This window comes from Dipodomys merriami, unplaced genomic scaffold, assembly GCF_024711535.1.
Source record: "Dipodomys merriami isolate MVZ:Mamm:240054 unplaced genomic scaffold, mDipMer1.0.p SCAF_456, whole genome shotgun sequence".
NCBI classification, from domain to species: domain Eukaryota; kingdom Metazoa; phylum Chordata; class Mammalia; order Rodentia; family Heteromyidae; genus Dipodomys; species Dipodomys merriami.
In genome coordinates, this window is record NW_027206020.1 from 289,528 (window position 1) to 306,890 (window position 17,363).

The 17,363-nt window shown below is 62.8% G+C and overlaps 3 protein-coding genes across 7 annotated transcripts in view; 1 reads left to right on the forward strand and 2 right to left on the reverse strand.

Moving 5' to 3' along the window:
- The window catches only part of LOC138808569 (collagen alpha-1(XVIII) chain-like), a 99,530-nt gene extending 97,469 nt beyond the window's left edge, over positions 1–2,061 (forward strand). For all 5 annotated transcript variants that reach the window (XM_069994832.1, XM_069994830.1, XM_069994833.1 and 2 more), the window contains exons 40-41: positions 237–352; positions 1,038–2,061. In XM_069994832.1, the coding sequence (XP_069850933.1) occupies positions 237–352; positions 1,038–1,251 (330 nt within the window). In that variant the 3' untranslated portion in view covers positions 1,252–2,061. The remainder of the gene's footprint in view (positions 1–236; positions 353–1,037) is intronic.
- Positions 2,062–3,444: 1,383 nt separating this feature from the next.
- On the reverse strand, positions 3,445–17,196 carry LOC138808570 (reduced folate transporter-like). Its single transcript, XM_069994834.1, has 8 exons — positions 17,061–17,196; positions 14,563–14,684; positions 9,965–10,202; positions 8,041–8,803; positions 7,575–7,767; positions 6,640–6,781; positions 4,231–4,568; positions 3,445–4,131 (listed from the first exon to the last, which is right to left on the reverse strand). Exons 3-7 carry the CDS (start codon positions 10,151–10,153, stop codon positions 4,251–4,253), a joined length of 1,605 nt encoding a protein of 534 aa, XP_069850935.1. The 5' UTR covers positions 10,154–10,202; positions 14,563–14,684; positions 17,061–17,196; the 3' UTR covers positions 3,445–4,131; positions 4,231–4,250.
- On the reverse strand, positions 11,421–17,214 carry LOC138808584 (uncharacterized transmembrane protein DDB_G0289901-like). Its single transcript, XM_069994878.1, has 2 exons — positions 16,788–17,214; positions 11,421–12,589 (listed from the first exon to the last, which is right to left on the reverse strand). The coding sequence occupies exons 1-2, from the start codon at positions 17,212–17,214 to the stop codon at positions 11,421–11,423; spliced, it is 1,596 nt and encodes a 531-aa protein (XP_069850979.1).
- Positions 17,215–17,363: the final 149 nt, after the last annotated feature.

Consider the following 17,363-nt stretch of genomic DNA (forward strand, 5'->3'; position numbering starts at 1 on the left):
CGCGTGGGATGGCGCCACACACGGAACGCACCCAGGACCAGGTCCTGAGACACCTCGGTCCCTCTGCTGTGTGCCTCGCTGGGTCTTATGTCCTGCTGCTTCGTGCCAGGGTCTGGGGTTCCCATGGCCTGGGGCTGTAGATGGACCTTCAGAGCTCCCGGGAGGGGAAGTGGCCCCGGATTGTGGGGCCTCCCTGGCACGGGTACCTCGGGCCTAAGGAACCCCCTTCTCGGCAGGACGAAGTGCTGGCCCCCAGCTGGGAGGCCCTGTTCTCGGGCTCCCAGGGCCAGCTGCAGCCTGGGGCCCGCATCTTCTCTTTCGATGGCAGGGATGTTCTGAGACACCCCTCCTGGTAGGTCCTCCAGCATGCCATGCCCCAGCTCCCGGGCAGCCCCGCACGGGAGGCCACGCGTGCCCCAATCGCTCACCCTCCCCTCAGCCTCGACTGATCCTGGAGTTACAAACCCGTAGGGCGTGGTGGTGCTGATACCCCTGTAATGGTATTTCTAAGAGCAACGTGGCTCTCAGCACGCTTGAATACATGCGGACTGGGTCCGCACCCCCGATGCCCGCTTCCTACCACGGGAACAGCAATGATTACTGTCCCTGCAAAGGTCAGCTCAGAGCAGCGGCCTCGCTGCAGGCCGGTGGCCACGCTGCCATCACGCCGGCCTCACGGGCGCCGCTCCAGCCGCCAGCTGTGATGGTGCCCGCGTTCCAGTGTCCTCGCGGGGCGGCGGGGGCCGGGGGGGGGGGGGTCCAGGCAGCGGCTGGGTTCTGGCCAGCCGTGCAGGGCCTTCCTGGCCCGTGAGCCACGGGGACCCTGCGGGTGGCTCTTGCTCTTAGCATCCCCAGGATGCCGTCAGGCGGTGTCACGTCAGGCCGGGCGTCCACCCCACCAGGAAAGGCCAGCTCTGAGGCTGTCTGGCCCAGGCCGCTCTCCTCCCACTGCAAAGCGAAGTTCTCCAAACCCCAGGGCCCTCTCACTGCCCCAGGGAGCAGGTCTGGAGGTGGCTGACAGCCCGTGCACTTTGCAGGCCTCAGAAGAGCGTGTGGCACGGCTCGGACCCCAATGGGCGCAGGCTGACCGAGAGCTACTGTGAGACGTGGCGCACAGACACCGCCTCGGCCACGGGCCAGGCCTCCTCTCTGCTGGCAGGCAGGCTGCTGGAGCAGAAGGCCGCCGGCTGCCACAACCCCTACGTCGTCCTCTGCATTGAGAACAGCTTCATGACCTCTGCCTCCAAGTAGGGCCTCTCCCGGCCAAGACGCTGGACAGGCAGTGGTCAAAAGGGCAGGACAGGGCAGGGAACATCTGGCCAGCCCCGAGGACAGGACTGGGTCCTCTCCTATATAGTTCACATTTCATGTAATCCTCAAGAAATAAAAAAAAGCCAAAGAATATATTTTTTAGAAAGTTTAAAACAGTCTGATGCCAAGACTTCCCGTCCTCGCTGTGGCACGGTGGCCCTCCAGTCTAGACCTCGGCTGAAGTCGGCAGGAGGACAACTCAGGACAACTCAGCCAGCAGGCTGCCCGGGTCCTCGGGGCTAGGAAGGGGCAGACTGCTCTGCCTGGTGCCTTTCCATGTACAAACTCAGGTCGGTGCTAAGGGTGGACAGGCTGGTCAGAGGCAGTGGGGCTTCTCTGGCCACGTAGCAACCCAGGCTTTTCTCACCCATGGGCCTCGGCCGTGTCCCCTCCATACCCACCCCGTCCAGCCAGCCCAGCTGGGGCTGGCCCAGAGCCAGTGTGACCTGTGAAGCCCACCTTCAGGCTCTTGAGACTGTCTTCCCAGGGACCCACAAGGTCAGGTCAGAGCAGGGCCTGCCCCAAGCCGAGCTGGAGCAGGGCACAGGTCAGGCCTTCCGTCCCCGAGCCCAGGCCCAGGGCTCCTTTCTGCAGTGAAGTCCAGACTTGGCATCTTCACAGAGGTCTGGAGGACCGTGCACGGGGCCACCCAGGCTGCCCGCAGTCTAGGCACGGCGGTGAAACCAGCGGTGCTGGTCCTACAACTGTGATGTGAGGCCACTTCCAATAAAAATGGACCGTTTACACAGACACCTGGTTTGTAAATTGCCCTCCCCGTCAGGAGGGGCAAAGTTCTTCAGAACGGGTGTGTGGTGTGGCTGTCTCTGCACTTCTCACTGGCAGGCTGTGAGGCGCACACGCGTGCCAGGCACGGGTGTAAAGTGTGCATGCGGGTGTGGAAGCACGGACGCAAAAGTGCAGACACAGGTGTGGAAGTGTGCACGGGTGTGAACACACACAGGCAGGTGCAGAAGCGCGTGCAGGAGCCTCCTGACGGCTCCCGGTGCCCCGGTGCCCTACAGGATCCCCGGCACAGCGCAGGAGCAGGGAGGCGTCTGTCCTCATCCCAGACTGAGGTGGGGAGGGCTCCTGGGAGAGGGGCCGGGCAGCCCCGCTGCGCCGCGGCCGCAGTGGACAGCTATGGGGTGGGTCAGGCAGGAGACAGCCCCTCTGCTGCCAGGTCCAGCAGGGCTGCAGGACCGCTGCGTGGCTCATGTGGCTCCACACAGGGCCGCTGCCCGTCTGACTCACCTGCGTGCAGCCTCTCACATCTAGGGTCCTTCCCGTCGATCTTGGGGAGTGGAGGCCCAGCTGGCTCCCGAGTCCTCCGCCTGACTGCCAGGTCTACTTCCTGTCTCATGCTGGCTTGTCCTTGGGCCAGCCAGCGGAGCTGCTACTCCAGGGCAGGGGCATGGACTGGGCGGGGGCCCCCGAGGGCACTGAGTCCTGGGTTCTTGGTTCCTGACCCTGGTCCTGGCTCACTGACCATGGCCCTCAGCTGGGCTTTGTGGTACTCACCATTTACGGAGATAGCACTCAGGATAGGAACCACACTTCCTAAGTACTGCCCAGGAAGTAGCCCTCAGCTCCCACTCCACAGCCCTCAGCTCCCACTCCACAGCCCTCAGCTCCCACTCCACAGACACCTCAGCTCCCACTCCACAGCCCTCAGCTCCCACTCCACAGACACCTCAGCTCCCACTCCACAGCCCTCAGCTCCCACTCCACAGCCCTCAGCTCCCACTCCACAGCCCTCAGCTCCCACTCCAGACACCTCAGCTCCCACTCCACAGACACCTCAGCTCCCACTCCACAGACACCTCAGCTCCCACTCCACAGCCCTCAGCTCCCACTCCACAGCCCTCAGCTCCCACTCCACAGCCCTCAGCTCCCACTCCACAGACACCTCAGCTCCCACTCCACAGACACCTCAGCTCCCACTCCAGACACCTCAGCTCCCACTCCACAGCCCTCAGCTCCCACTCCACAGCCCTCAGCTCCCACTCCACAGACACCTCAGCCCCCACTCCACAGCCCTCAGCTCCCACTCCACAGCCCTCAGCTCCCACTCCACAGACACCTCAGCCCCCACTCCACAGCCCTCAGCTCCCACTCCACAGCCCTCAGCTCCCACTCCAGACACCTCAGCCCCCACTCCACAGACACCTCAGCTCGCCCTCCAGGGAGACCCCCAACTCCCCCTCCGCAGGAAGTAGAGCCGCAAGTACGGCCTATTTACACCCCCAGCCTCCTGGGTCGCCAGGTAGGCTTGCTGCATATGCTGCGGCGAGCTGCCCCGGGCAGTACTGACACGTTGGGAATGGAGGAGGAATGGCTGGAGGCCTGGGCAAAGCTAACGTCTATGCCATCTGATCCCAAGCATCTGCTGCCCACCTGGGACCAGCTTCTCGTACAACAGAGCAGCCAATTGGAGCTCTTCATTTTATGTCAGATTTTAAAGAAGACCATCCGAACATGCAAGCAGTCTGGGCAGCTGGAAGTGTCACAGTTTAGTTAGGGACCTGAGAGAAACTCCTCCCCCACTGTGGGGGGGTCGGGGCCCTGGCGGGGGTCCGGGCTTCCTCCCCGGCCCTCGTACAGACGCGGTTAGCCCGCAGACCCCCCCAGAGGCTCCTCAGGCAGGGAGGCCTCGTGGACGGACAACTCACTCGGGCAGCCCAGTCCACGGCGGCTGATGTGTAGGCCAGGCAGCTGCTTCAGATGCTGCCAGCAGGCTGGAGTGTGGAGGACGCCACCGGCAGGACACGCCGGCCAGCCAGCCGCTGGGAGGTGGTGCCGAGGTGCGGGCCACTTGGACTCCTGCAAAGTACCAGAGGGACCCCACACTCGCACATCCAGACTGGATCACGGCACGGCGGCAGCCAGGCCCAGAGGGTCAGGATGGCACAGACCACGCACCTGTTCCTGGGCAGGGCAGGTCAGGCCTTGGCCTCGTGCTCAGAAGGCCCCAGGCTGGCCTTGGTGCCGCCGTCCGGGGACAGGGGCACAGCTGAGGGCTGCAGGCCGCCCTGGCTCCCGTCCAGCACGCTTGGCATGGGGGGCGTCTTCTCCCAGGGGCTCCTCAGCTCCTGTGCCTGGGGCAGCGGCAGGTGACAGCCCCTGTGGCCTTGCGGCCAGCGCTGCAGGCAGGACAGTGGCCGGCAGGGACCCCACTGGCAGGACTGCAGGCCGCCCAGCACCGCCCCGGTCAGGTAGATGACAGACAGCACCAGGAAGTACATAAAGTAGACGAAGAACTGGAAGAGAAAGGCAGACGTGAGGGTGGGCAGAGCCAGCCGGGAGCTGCAAGCCCCTCCTTCAGCCGGGGTGGCCACGGAACACGGCCCCAGGTTACAAGCGTGTGGCCCGAGCATGGGTGCCCACTGCTGTGGTGCCCACCACCCTTCCTCCTCCCTGCACGGCCCAGCCACCCTGCAGGGGCTCATACCACCCTTCCAACAGCCCCCAGAGGAGGTCAGGGCGCACAGGGCACCTGCGCGGCCACCACAAGGCACAGCTCTCCAGCCCTGGGCTGAACTACCACACTTGCCAGGAGGCTCCAGGGCGTCTGGAGTGCCGGGACTTCCCCAGGGCACACAGCAGGCCAAGGAGCACACAGCAGGGGCCACAGCCCACTTCCGGGCCGGCCCCAGAGCAGAAGCTGCACAGCCATGACCAAAAACCCAGAAAGGGAAATGTCCCCTCCTCATCCCCAAGGCCTCCAGGGAAGGACCTGAGGAGGCCAGTGCACACTCGCGTGTGTGCGTACACACACACAACACAGCCCCTGCCCCACGCCCTTACAGACAGTGCAGCTTTGGAAGCAAACCCAGACACGCTCCACGAACCCCTTTGTTCCCACAACACCTCCCCAGGCTAGAGACAGACTCTGTCTACCATCCGCGGGTGTGGGAAGGCGGGCAGAGGGGACGCAGGGCCTGACGGCACGGCCCAGCAGGGACACTGCGGTGGGGCCGGGCAGGGAGGCTTCGTTCCTTGTCCTCGTGTGTTTGGAACTGGAAACGCCAGCCATTTAGCGAGACCAGGATGAAGAGCCCAACATGAGCTGCTCCCTCAGAACGAGGCCAGGGCCACCTGGTGAGAAGGACCCCAGCAAGGCCCCACGGGACACAGTCTGTCCTGGCACTGCCACCCACGAGAGGCCTGGCACTGGGGGCCTCTCTAAAAAGCCCTTCCGGTCCCACCCAGCTGCTCTGACAGCTGGAGGAGGAAAGGAGACGGGACATGGTTCTCTGGTGGCCACTGGAGCTCTCCATGGCCACCCACATCAGCAGCACCACGCTTGGGAGCAGGAGAGAACCTGGGGCCCGGGGGCAGAGATGGCTCTCCCAAGCGCCACAGCCCCTCAGTCTGGAGTCCTCGTGCAATGGCCAGGTGAAGCCTGGCCGTCCTGGGGCAGCTGGTGCAGGGGCTGCTAAGGGCAGAGTGCTGGCGTCCTTCCAGACCCGCCAGCAAGCCCCAGCAAAACCGTCGCCCCCACCCCAGCCACCACCTCCACCATGAGGGTCAGCTCCCACACAGCAGCCACAAACCCGTGCAGTGCAACCTGGGCTGTGGGAAGGTCACCCTAGTCAAGGTCAGTGTCCAGTCACAAGCTGGACACTCACCGGAGCCTAGTGACCGTCCCTCTCTGTTGCTGCTACCTTGGCCCATGCCCCCAGCTCTGAAAGCCTGCCTTGGTCAGTGAAATGTCCCCTCACACACGTCAAACTTCTGCCTTGGATAGGAGAACAGAGGCGTGCCCGAGGGGCCAGTGTGCCCGCACCCACTGAGCCGCTCCCCACTGGGGCTTGAGGCCAGCAGATCCTGACAACCACACAGACGGAACGTGAGACAAAGGGCCATGTCGGCTGCGGCCGGCCACAGGGGGCCCACACAGAGCCCGGGCATCCGTGCACGCAAGCCCAGAGGTCCGAGCGGGAGAGCCGGGGCACAGGCTGGGGGGGGGGGACAGAGACAGTCTATGTCTAACGGGGGGCTTACGGGAGGGCCGGGGCACAGGCTGGGGGGGCAGAGACAGTCTATGTCTAACGGGGGGCTTACGGGAGGGCCGGGGCACAGGCTGGGGGGGGGCGGAGACAGTCTACGTCTAACGGGGGGCTTACGGGAGGGGCACAGGCTGGGGAGGCAGTGTACATTTAACGGGGGGCTTACGGGAGGGGCACAGGCTTCTTCCCTCCCGCGCTGCACGCCTGGTGGTAACGGGTTTGAAGTCTGGGCACCGAGTGGGGATCCACAGCAGGTGGAGCACAGTGGCCCCTGGAGCCCCACAGCGCACTCCCAGAGGGCTGCGTGAGACCGGCTCACCTGCGACCTGACCTCGAGGCCCAGGACCCGCTTGTCAACAACCACAAGCGTGATGGAGCTTTTGAGAACGGTAGCAAGGAACGTGTTGATCCCGAAAACCAAGGCACAGAGCTCTTTGGACAGGGAAGACGCGATCTGAAAACTGGGTGGGGATGAGGCCCTCGTCAGCCTTGCTGAGGACAGGAAGCCAGAGCGGGGGAGAAGGGGGGCTGGTCCGGCCGCCTTGCCTGCACCCACAATGGCCCAGAGGCCAGGCAGCGGGGGCCCCGCAGAGGGCCCCAGGTGCTCAGAGGGTCCCAAGAGCTCCCGCCCCGCCCCGGCAGCCCGCAAGCCCGCCAGACGGTAGCAGCAGCACCTGGGTCAGGCACAGGTGCAGCACCAAAGACCCGCCACCAGGCAGCTGCGGAAGCCACGCCCACCCACCATGGCGCCAGCACAGGGTCTGCAGGAAGCAGGCCTGGGAGGGCTCCAGGCAGTTCCCTCCAAACCCTCAGGAGCTCATCCTGAGAACCTCGGGGCACAACAGGGTTTGGGAATGGATGGCCACCCAGAGAGGATGCACAGGGTGAGGGCCCTAGGGACGGGGGGAGCCCAGGGACGGGGGGAGCCCATGGGACGGGGGGAGCCCATGGGACGGGGGGAGCCCATGGGACGGGGGGAACCCATGGGACGGGGGGAACCCAGGGGCGGGGGGAGCCCAGGGACGGGGGGAGCCCAGGGACGGGGGGAACCCAGGGACAGGGGGACTCAGGGAGGACGCACAGGGTAGGTCCCGGAACTGAGGTGGTGGGCCCCTCCTCTGTCCCGTCTCTGAAGACAGGGTCACCAATGGAGTCCAGGCACCAGGACCAAGCCCAGGGCGGCCAAGTCAGCCCCCCCCAACCCTGCCGACGCCGCCCGACAGAGCCCGGTGAGGCCCTGCCCGTGACACTCACGTGGCGATGGGCACGAGGAACTGGTAGGCACCCCGGAAGAGCACAAAAGCCGCGTAGCAGAGCCAGATGTTTTCCGTGACCGACAGGAAGTAGACCAGGCCAGCCTGCACAGCTGTGACGGCTGCAATGACCAGCGTCGACCACGAGGCCCAGCGGATCTTCACGAAGCCCGCGGAGAAGGACGTGATGGCGCCTGAGGAGAGCCGGCATCCGTCTCACCGCTGTCCCGGGCCGTGGCAGGGGAGGGGGGACGGGCGGGGGACGGGCGGGGGGGGGAGGGCTGGGCATCCGTCTCACCGCTGTCCCGGGCCGTGGCAGGGGAGGGGGGACGGGCGGGGGACGGGCGGGGGGGGAGGGCTGGGCATCCGTCTCACCGCTGTCCCAGGCCATGGAGGGGAGGAGAGGGGCGGGGAGGAGAGGGGCGGGGGGCGGGGGGCGGGGAGGGCTGGGGGGAGCGGCGCCTCACTCAGCAGTGTGGAGGCCGCGTCGGCACCGCCGTTGTAGGCCTGGGCGCTGTCGGTGACCGGGTGCACCACATTCCACAGGATGTGCACGTAGGACACCACCAGGTAGTAGCCGGCGGAGCTGAGGACCCACCAGAGGCACCAGAGGCGCAGCTGCGGCCGCCGCACGCTGTGCCCTAGCTCGGACAGCATGCGCACCAGGAAGGAGTCCCTGCAGGCGCCCAGCGCGCGGCCCAGCTTCCCGGGCCCCGGGCAGGGGCGCGGGCGCATCTGGTCCAGCTCGCAGGGGGCGGCGCTGTGGGCCGGCGCGCTGCGGTTGAAGAAGAGGCTGCGCTTGGGCCGCTTCAGGAAGACGGTGAGACCCAGGCTGAAGGTGAGGAAGGCCAGGGTGATGTAGTTGAGCAGGGAGAAGGACACATGGCCCACCGTGACCAGCAGCTGGCCCAGCACCGAGCTGGTGAAGACGCCCAGCAGCACCGCAGCCCGCGAGTAGCTGGCCATGCGCTGGTAGAGGGCCGGGCGCACGAGGGAGAAGATGTAGGAGGAGTAGGCGATGCGGGCGGCCATGGTGACGCTGAAGCAGACCTCCATGAGCTGCATGTGCAGCACCGAGTCCCCCAGCAGCAGCAGCACCCACACGCACACGTAGCTCAGGCCCTGCAGCAGCAGCACCGGCTTGTAGCGCAGGTAGTCGGTCAGCAGGAAGATGGGCACCAGCACGGCCAGGTAGGAGTAGAACAGCACGGGCATGATCTCATTGGTCACCTGCACGTGGGCGGGGGCCAGCCGTCATTGATGGCCAAACAAGGACCTGCCCTCCTCCAATCAACCCCACTGCCCGCAGCCGGCTGTGGACACCGGTGAACCCCTCCCCTACCCCGAGGCAGCTTCTCCCTGTCCCAGCCTGTCCAGGATGTAGGGGGTCTGAGAATCTAGTCAACTGGGCTGAGCAGCCATAGACCCCGGGCACACAAGCAAGCATCTGCCCACAGAGAGCTGCAAGTATCACAGGAAAGCATTAACTACATATACCACAAGGAAAATCGGTGTTATTAAGCACAGAAAATTGCAAACACCACAGAAATGTTAATTACATATGCCACCAAAAAGTCAATGCCAATCAACACAGCAGTGAACGTGTGTCACATCTCAAATCACTTGTGTATGTATAATATATATCATACATCCTAGGGGGTGGCTCAGGTTCTACTGTCCACCACCAACTCCACACCGTACCCATGCTGGTCCCCAGAGGCCACGGAGGGCCCGTGGGAGGGGGGGTGTCCTTCACCTCCTTTGCCCTATTAAATGTAGCTTGCAGTGGACCTGGAGAACAAGCAGCCCAGGGAGAGTGCGCTGTGCACAGCGTGGCTTCCCCTTGAGATAAGCTTCTTAAGATTTCAATGAAACTCTCTGTTCCCTCGGCTGGAAGGAGGAAAATTCCTTCAATAATCTCTTCTTGCAAACAGTTGTTAAGTCTTTGCTGGAGGCAGGTGTCCAGCTGGGCTGGGTGCAGCTGGCTGGACATACACGGGCTTTCTGACCAAAATGGCAAATGATCTGCCTGGCAAGGGCAGGGGCCAGCACCCACAAGAGAGCCCAGGGGCAGCTTTTACCTCACTCAGTTAACATGCCTGGACCCTCAGCCCAACTGCTTGGAGGGTGAGGCGAGTCGAACACAACCCAGGATGCAGCCCGGGACGCAGCCCAGCCCCTTCAGGGCCTTGGCTACAGTCTGCAACCACCAGACTACCCCAGCATCAAACAGCAGTTCCCCAGTCCTACCCGGAGGCTCCCCTGCCACAAGCCCCACCCATGTGCCTGCTCATTGGTGAAGCTACGTGCCTGCTCATTGGTGAAGCTCTTGTCGACCCCACCCACATGCCTGCTCACTGGTGAAGCTTTTGTCAGGGCCCACCCACGTACCTGCTCTTTGGTGAAGTTCTTTTCTGGCCCCAAGAGGTAAGGTGTGATAAAGCTCTCCCCAGGCCGCATCTGTGCCATGAAGCCGTAGAAGCAGAGGTAGGACACCAGACACTGCCATGACTGGAGCTGGTGGCCCAGAACAGCCTCCTCAGGCACCTGCTTCTCCACAGCCTGGTCCGAGGGCACCATGCTGCCCAGGCCCTCACAGGACCCCGGAGAGGAGAGACGCTGGCACTACCTGCAAGGAAGAGCTGAGAGTCAGGACAACTTGGCAAAAATCCACAGGCGCCACCTCCTCCCAGAAGGAAGGAGCCTGGGTGAACCGCTCTCCTTCCGGTTAGGCTGAAGCATCCGCTGGGAGATGGCTGCAGCCCCCCACACCCATGTCCCCCTTGGACTGAGACCCACCTGGAGCCTGCTCTGGGATCAGGCTGAGACCAGTGCCTGCAGGCTCCCAAGCAGCCACATGAGCCACGTAGATGTTAAAGCTGGGTTACATAGGTCACCTTATCCAAGCTCAGGTTTGGGGCACATCCAATACCCCAGGTGTTTGGCAGGCTGTGTCCAAGGCTTCCAGTTAGCCTACCTCCCTCTCCCAGCAGATCTTGGGACCCCGGTTCCAGCCGGTGTCCCACGGCCAGTGTGCCCAGGCACCCTATGTGGGCTACTGTCCTGGTGGAACCCGGGGAGGCAGAGGGTGGACAGGAAGAGGCTGCATGCATGGATCTGCTGGGTACCACAGGCACTCCGCAGAGAGGCCGTGGGCACAGCCACAGGCTGAGACATTTAAGGGAAACTGTCGTCACAGCGGGAGCTCAGCTCTGGAGGACGGGCCAGGGAGGGGCAGTGGGAGGACCAAGGACGGCCGAGCAAAACCAGCAAGCTCTGCATGAGGAGTCAAAGTAGAGTCAGACCTGAGCTCAGAAACCCCAGTGCCTGGAAGGCAGAAAGCTCCCTAGAGGAGCAACCAGAGGCCTGAGCTGGGAAGAACATGCTGGGTGGTAAGCCAGCCCGCCAGGCCTGACTCACACGCACCCTCAGGCCTGGGTGCTCTGAGGGCCTGCTGAGGGCACTGGTCCTAATTAATACCTTTCATCTTCCTGATTCTGTCCAGGACAGAGCTTTGTGCACTGAGGCCAGAAGGGCTGGGGCTGTACCCGCTGATCTAACCCAAGGCATCTACAGCTTCTTTTCACTTCTACCAGTTTTTGTGTAAGGCACTAGATGGGCACGTCAATAAAGAAGTCAGGTGGGGTTGCTGCTACCAAGCCACTGCAGGACAATCACATCCGGCCACTGCTCCCTAACTTCAGGGTGATGCTCCCCCAGAGGCTGGGCCTGGCGTACACAGGACATGCACTGCTAGGGAAGGTGTGCGGATCCTAATCACAGAGGACAGAGTGGGCAGCAGGGGGAGGAGGAGCACTTACTGCCCAGGCTGCCCTTCTGCACTGGCTCAGGTGGAGGACAAGCCCCAATCCTCACCACCACTGTCTGAGGTGATCACACAGCCCCAGTCCTCACCACCGCTGGCTGAGGTGATCACACAGCCCTGCTCCTCACCACCACTGGCTGAGGTGATCACATAGCCCTGCTCCTCACCACCACTGGCTGAGGTGATCACACAGCCCCAGTCCTCACCACCACTGGCTGAGGTGATCACACAGCCCTGCTCCTCACCACCACTGGCTGAGGTGATCACACAGCCCTGCTCCTCACCACCACTGGCTGAGGTGATCACACAGCCCTGCTCCTCACCACCGCTGGCTGAGGTGATCACACAGCCCTGCTCCTCACCACCACTGGCTGAGGTGATCACACAGCCCTGCTCCTCACCACCACTGGCTGAGGTGATCACACAGCCCCAGTCCTCACCACCACTGGCTGAGGTGATCACACAGCCCTGCTCCTCACCACCACTGGCTGAGGTGATCACACAGCCCTGCTCCTCACCACCACTGGCTGAGGTGATCACACAGCCCTGCTCCTCACCACCGCTGGCTGAGGTGATCACACAGCCCCAGTCCTCACCACCACTGGCTGAGGTGATCACACAGCCCTGCTCCTCACCACCACTGGCTGAGGTGATCACACAGCCCCAGTCCTCACCACCACTGGCTGAGGTGATCACACAGCCCTGCTCCTCACCACCACTGGCTGAGGTGATCACACAGCCCTGCTCCTCACCACCGCTGGCTGAGGTGATCACACAGCCCCAGTCCTCACCACCACTGGCTGAGGTGATCACACAGCCCTGCTCCTCACCACCACTGGCTGAGGTGATCACACAGCCCCGATCTTCACCACCACTGGCTGAGGTGATCACACAGCCCTGCTCCTCACCACCGCTGGCTGAGGTGATCACACAGCCCCGCTCCTCACCACCACTGGCTGAGGTGATCACACAGCCCTGCTCCTCACCACCGCTGGCTGAGGTGATCACACAGCCCTGCTCCTCACCACCGCTGGCTGAGGTGATCACACAGCCCTGCTCCTCACCACCACTGGCTGAGGTGATCACACAGCCCTGCTCCTCACCACCACTGGCTGAGGTGATTACACAGCCCTGCTCCTCACCACCACTGGCTGAGGTGATCACACAGCCCTGCTCCTCACCACCACTGGCTGAGGTGATTACACAGTCCCAGTCCTCACCACAGCCAGCTCAGAGAGGTATCTGCACAGGGCCCTGGCTTGTGGAGATTCTGCCAGCCCTTGAGCAAGGGCAAAGGAATGGAGCCAGCCTTGGGAGCCCATGGACCATGGGCTAAGACCCCTAAGCACTGTAGTGCGTCTCCCCACCTCCTCTTCACACAGCCAGGAAGCAAGGTGGCCTGATGGGGCCTACTGTGGACAGACTCTTCAGTCTCTGCTTGGACAAAACAGAATGCGTCAGAACTGTCTAGGACGCCACCCTCCAAGTCCCAACGTATTAGACTGTGCCTCGGCAGAAAGCAGGTTAACAGCAGCACTCCTGAGGCCGAGGCGGGGAGCGTCGAGGGAGGGAGGCTGAGAGAGTCCCTGGGGAGCCATGCCTGGGAAGATTCTGAGACAAGGGGAGGCAGCAGTGACCGGAAGTCTCAGGGCCTGGGACAGGACCCATCGTCTCCAGGGACAGAACGGAAACCAGCATCTACACAGGGGTCCAACGAGCCGCTCCACCAGAGCCACCAGGAAAAACCGCCCATGGTGCAAGCTGGCCACATGCTGCAGCTGAAAACACTGTGCCTTGCTTTGCTTGGCCCACACGTCCAAACCTCCCGGGAGCTGTGGGAGCAGCTGAGAGCCAGGAGGGGCCGTCCTCAGTGACCTTGCGCTACTCAAGGCCGGCCTCGGGCGGGCCAGGCACGCAGAGCTCAGCCCGCGGCACCCGCACCTGCCAGCACAGGTGGGCAGGCAGGAGGCTCACCAAGGCCCGGGTCCTGAGCCCCGTCCAAGTTCAGAGTCCCAGGGTTGGCCCTATGTGGAAGATGCCCTCCCTCCTTGGTGCCTCTTGAAGTGCAAGGTGCTGGAGAGCACTCAGATGCCAACACAGAGGCTCCAGAAGCCCTGGGGCAGCTCATCTGCAACCACCTAGAGAACTTGCCAGAACTCAGGCCTGTCTGAGCCCAGAGCCACCTTCCAATGTGCCCCACAGGGAAGCCAGAGCAGGGGGCCACCACCCTCGGGCTGCTGGCCTCATACGGGTGAACACCAGGATCAACAGCCCTGGTCTGGCCGCCCCTCTGGACTCGGGAAGTCCATCCCCTGGGATGGTTTGTCCCCTGCGTGTTTACACACACACACACACATACACACACACACACACACACACACACACACACACATGGCCTGGAAGGAGAGGGCTTGTACAAAGCACCCCAGAGCTAACTCCTGAGGGAACACGCGTCTAACCCACACTGGCGGCTGCCGAAGGCTCCCTCCAGCCCCTCCCTGCCGCCTGGGAACGCTGGCCTCACAGATCCAAATCCTGTGGGGACCACCCAGCAGGCTGGCAGGGACCTGGGCCACCTGAGCTCTTGGACTACATGACCTTTAGAGGCTTAGAATGTTCCCACAGTGTGGGTTCTGAAACACATACACGTCCCCCTCCTCTGGGGACAAGCTGGCACATCTCCTCCACAGGGCATGTGTCTTTCACCAGGCCCATCTTTATAAACATCTGCCTGGAAGAGACTCTCAGCTGCCTGGGGACCTCCGCAGGAACTCGTCTCCTGCCCTCCCCTCCACCCCTGGCTCTTAGGATGCTGGCTCCTGATGTGAGCCAGGTACTGCCCAGCTCTGGACAAAGTGCCTTGTGGGTCCTAAGAGGACCTTTACCTCCAACGGCCCAACAGAGACAGAAACAAGAGCAGCCAGTAGGGAGTGATGGGACATAAAGCTGACAGCCCCCACGCCCTCCAGACGGCCTCACACTCTGCTTTAAATGAGAGAATCAGTGCAAGGGCGGTGTGAATACCCGGGCCTGGCTCCCCCTCCTCACACCCAGGTTTCATACCAGGGGCCTCGGATACATCAGGAGTCTAGCAATATACATTTCCAAGAAACAACAGTCTGCGGCTGCTAAGTCCAATGCTTCTTAGGTCAGAAAACAGTACCTCTGAGAGCAGGGCTGGGGCAGAGGTCACAGGCCAAAGGAGGACTCACTCCTGTCCAGCCGCCACATGGGACAGGGCCAAAAGTCCAGGGTCTCACTGGAAATCTGTCATTAACGCCGGCCCTGATGGAAAAAATGTTGATGAGTACCAAGGGTCCAAACTATGTTTACTCAGCCTTCCCCAGCTAGGGCAGGGCTCCTTGGGCCACCTCCCGGCCCTGCAGGAGGGAAGGCCCGCAGCCCGCTCTAGACCACTTCCCGTGCAGACCTGGGCCAGGATCTCAACAGCAAAGCCAGAGACACAACAGGCCGACCTCCCTGCCGGCTGTCCTAGCACCCCTGAAACGACACATTACTCCCCCATAGTCAGCAGGCCCGGCTAAGATCCAAAGTCCTGTCTAAAGTCAAGCAGAACCTGTTTTCCATCTGGCCATATTGCACATACTGTACTCTCAAAGCAACTGGTAGGAGGCAATGGACTCACAAAGCCATGTGTGGATTTTTAGAAATGACTCCAATTAAAGCACTGCATTCAACAGCTTGAAACTTCCTTGAATTTAAACCTTAATTCTGTTTTTCTTGACACTGAACTTTTGTGTGGCGATAAACTCAGAGTTATGACTATGAATGAGAGCCAAGCCAGGTGCTCACATCTGTCATCCTAGCTACTCAGGAGGCTGAGACCTGAGGATCACGGTTCCAAGCCAACTGGGGCAGGAAAAGCCTAAATGAGATCCTTACCTCCAATTAACCACTAAAAAAGCTGGGAGTGGAGCCATGACTCAAGTGGTAGAGCACCGGTCTTGAGCAGAAAAAGTTCAGGGATGGTGCCCAGGTCCTGAGTTCAAGTTCTAGGACCAGCAAAAAGAAAAGCTCACGGAAGGAAAAAAGCACGAAGGCACTGTGCTGTTGAAGACTTGTGCTCCCTCTCCATAAAAGACAAACAGGGGCCCTCCTTCTGAGCCCGTTCAATTGCCCGAGTGGTAAGTGTGCGCTGGGATCCAGGCAAAGGTAGCGTAAAGGAGGGTACGCATCATAGAAAACTTTTTAGACTGGGAAGATGACTCCTTTGTTGGCAAAGTAAAATACCTCACTCGGAGAGGGCCTGGCTGGGTGGAGCAGCAACAGGGTGGAGCAGTGACACGCAGTCACACGGCCACAGGTGTCCCCATGTCAGAGGGGGGAGTGGGGAGGGGGAGGGGGAGGGAGGGCCCTCTGGTGAGTTTGGCCAGCCCGCCTCGCCTGCCCTCTCCCCCAGAACTCATGAACAACTTTGAACACCCATGGACACTTGTGAACATCCACAAACACCTGCGAGCCCCCACGAGCACCCATGAACACCCTGGTACACCCGTGGACACTCATGAACACTTGTGAACACCCGTGGACACTCATGAACACTTGTGAACACCCGTGAACACCCGTGGACACTTGCAAACACCATGAACACTCATGGACACACACGGACACCCATGAACACCCATGGACACTCATAAACACTTGTGAACACCTGTGGACACTCGTGAACACCCTGGACACTTGTGAACACCATGAACACTCATGGACACACACGGACACCCATGAACACCTGTGAACACTGATGGACACGAACACCGTGAACACTCATGGACACCCGTGAACACCTGTGAACACTGACGGACACTCACGAACACTGTGAACACTCATGGACACACATGGACACCCGTAAACACTCATGAACACTTGTGAACACTCATGGATACCCATGGACAACCATGAACACCTGTGAACAGCCATGCACACTTATGAACACTGTGAACACTCATGGACACACATGAACACCCATGAACACCCATGGACACTCATGAACACTTGTGAACATTTGCGCTGGTGAGCGCTCCCTGAACCTGCCTCCAGAGCCCGGGCCTGCGTGCGCTGTCTGTCTGCCCGTCCGTCCGTCCGTCCGTCCATCCATCCGTCTGTCTGCCCGTCCGTCCATCCGTCCGACCGTCCATCCATCTGTCTGCCCGTCCGTCCATCCATCCATCCGTCTGTCTGCCCGTCAGTCTGTCTTCGCTTCCCTTCGTTAGTCCGCGTTTTGGTCTCCACCTCCAAGTGTCCTAAAATCCCCGGCCGGCTGCCCGGGGCCGGGCGGCCGGGGAGCTGTGCGGCCCGGTCCCCAGGCGGGCTGGCGGGGCCGGGGCCGGGGCGGCCGGGCTGGAGCGCGCCCGGGGCTCCGGCCGGCACCGACGGCGGGGGGCCGGCGCACGTGGTCCCCGCGGGGCGCGGGGCGCGGGGCAGCCCGGCCGCAGGCCCGCTCGCGAAGGCCCTGCGGGCGCGAGCCCGGACCCCGGCCGCCCGCCGCCCCCCACCGCGCCGGCCGAGCCCCGCCACGGCGCCCAGGGCGCCCCGGGACCTCCGATGGGTGCCGCGTGCCCGGCGGCCGGCACCCGCGCATCCCGGCCTGCGCCCGCCCGCCCTCCTCGGACCCCGGCCCCGGCCCGCCAGGACCCCACAGACCTCGCCCGCGCCCGGCCCCGTGCCCGGCCCGCGCTCGGCCGCAGGTCCCCGGCTCGGCTACCAGCGCGCGCCCGGCCCGCGCTCGGCCGCAGGTCCCCGGCTCGGCTACCAGCGCGCGCCCGGCCCCGCGCAGGCGGACTACGGTACCCGTCATGCCTCGCGCCGAGCGTGCGAGACACGCCCCCTGAAACAGGCTCGCGGGGCGGAGCCAGGGCTCCAGGAGGCGGGGCGTGTCCCAGACCACACCCCGGGCCGCGGGGCTCGCGCAGGCGCGCTCGGAGCTTGGGCGCTCGGCGGGCCCGC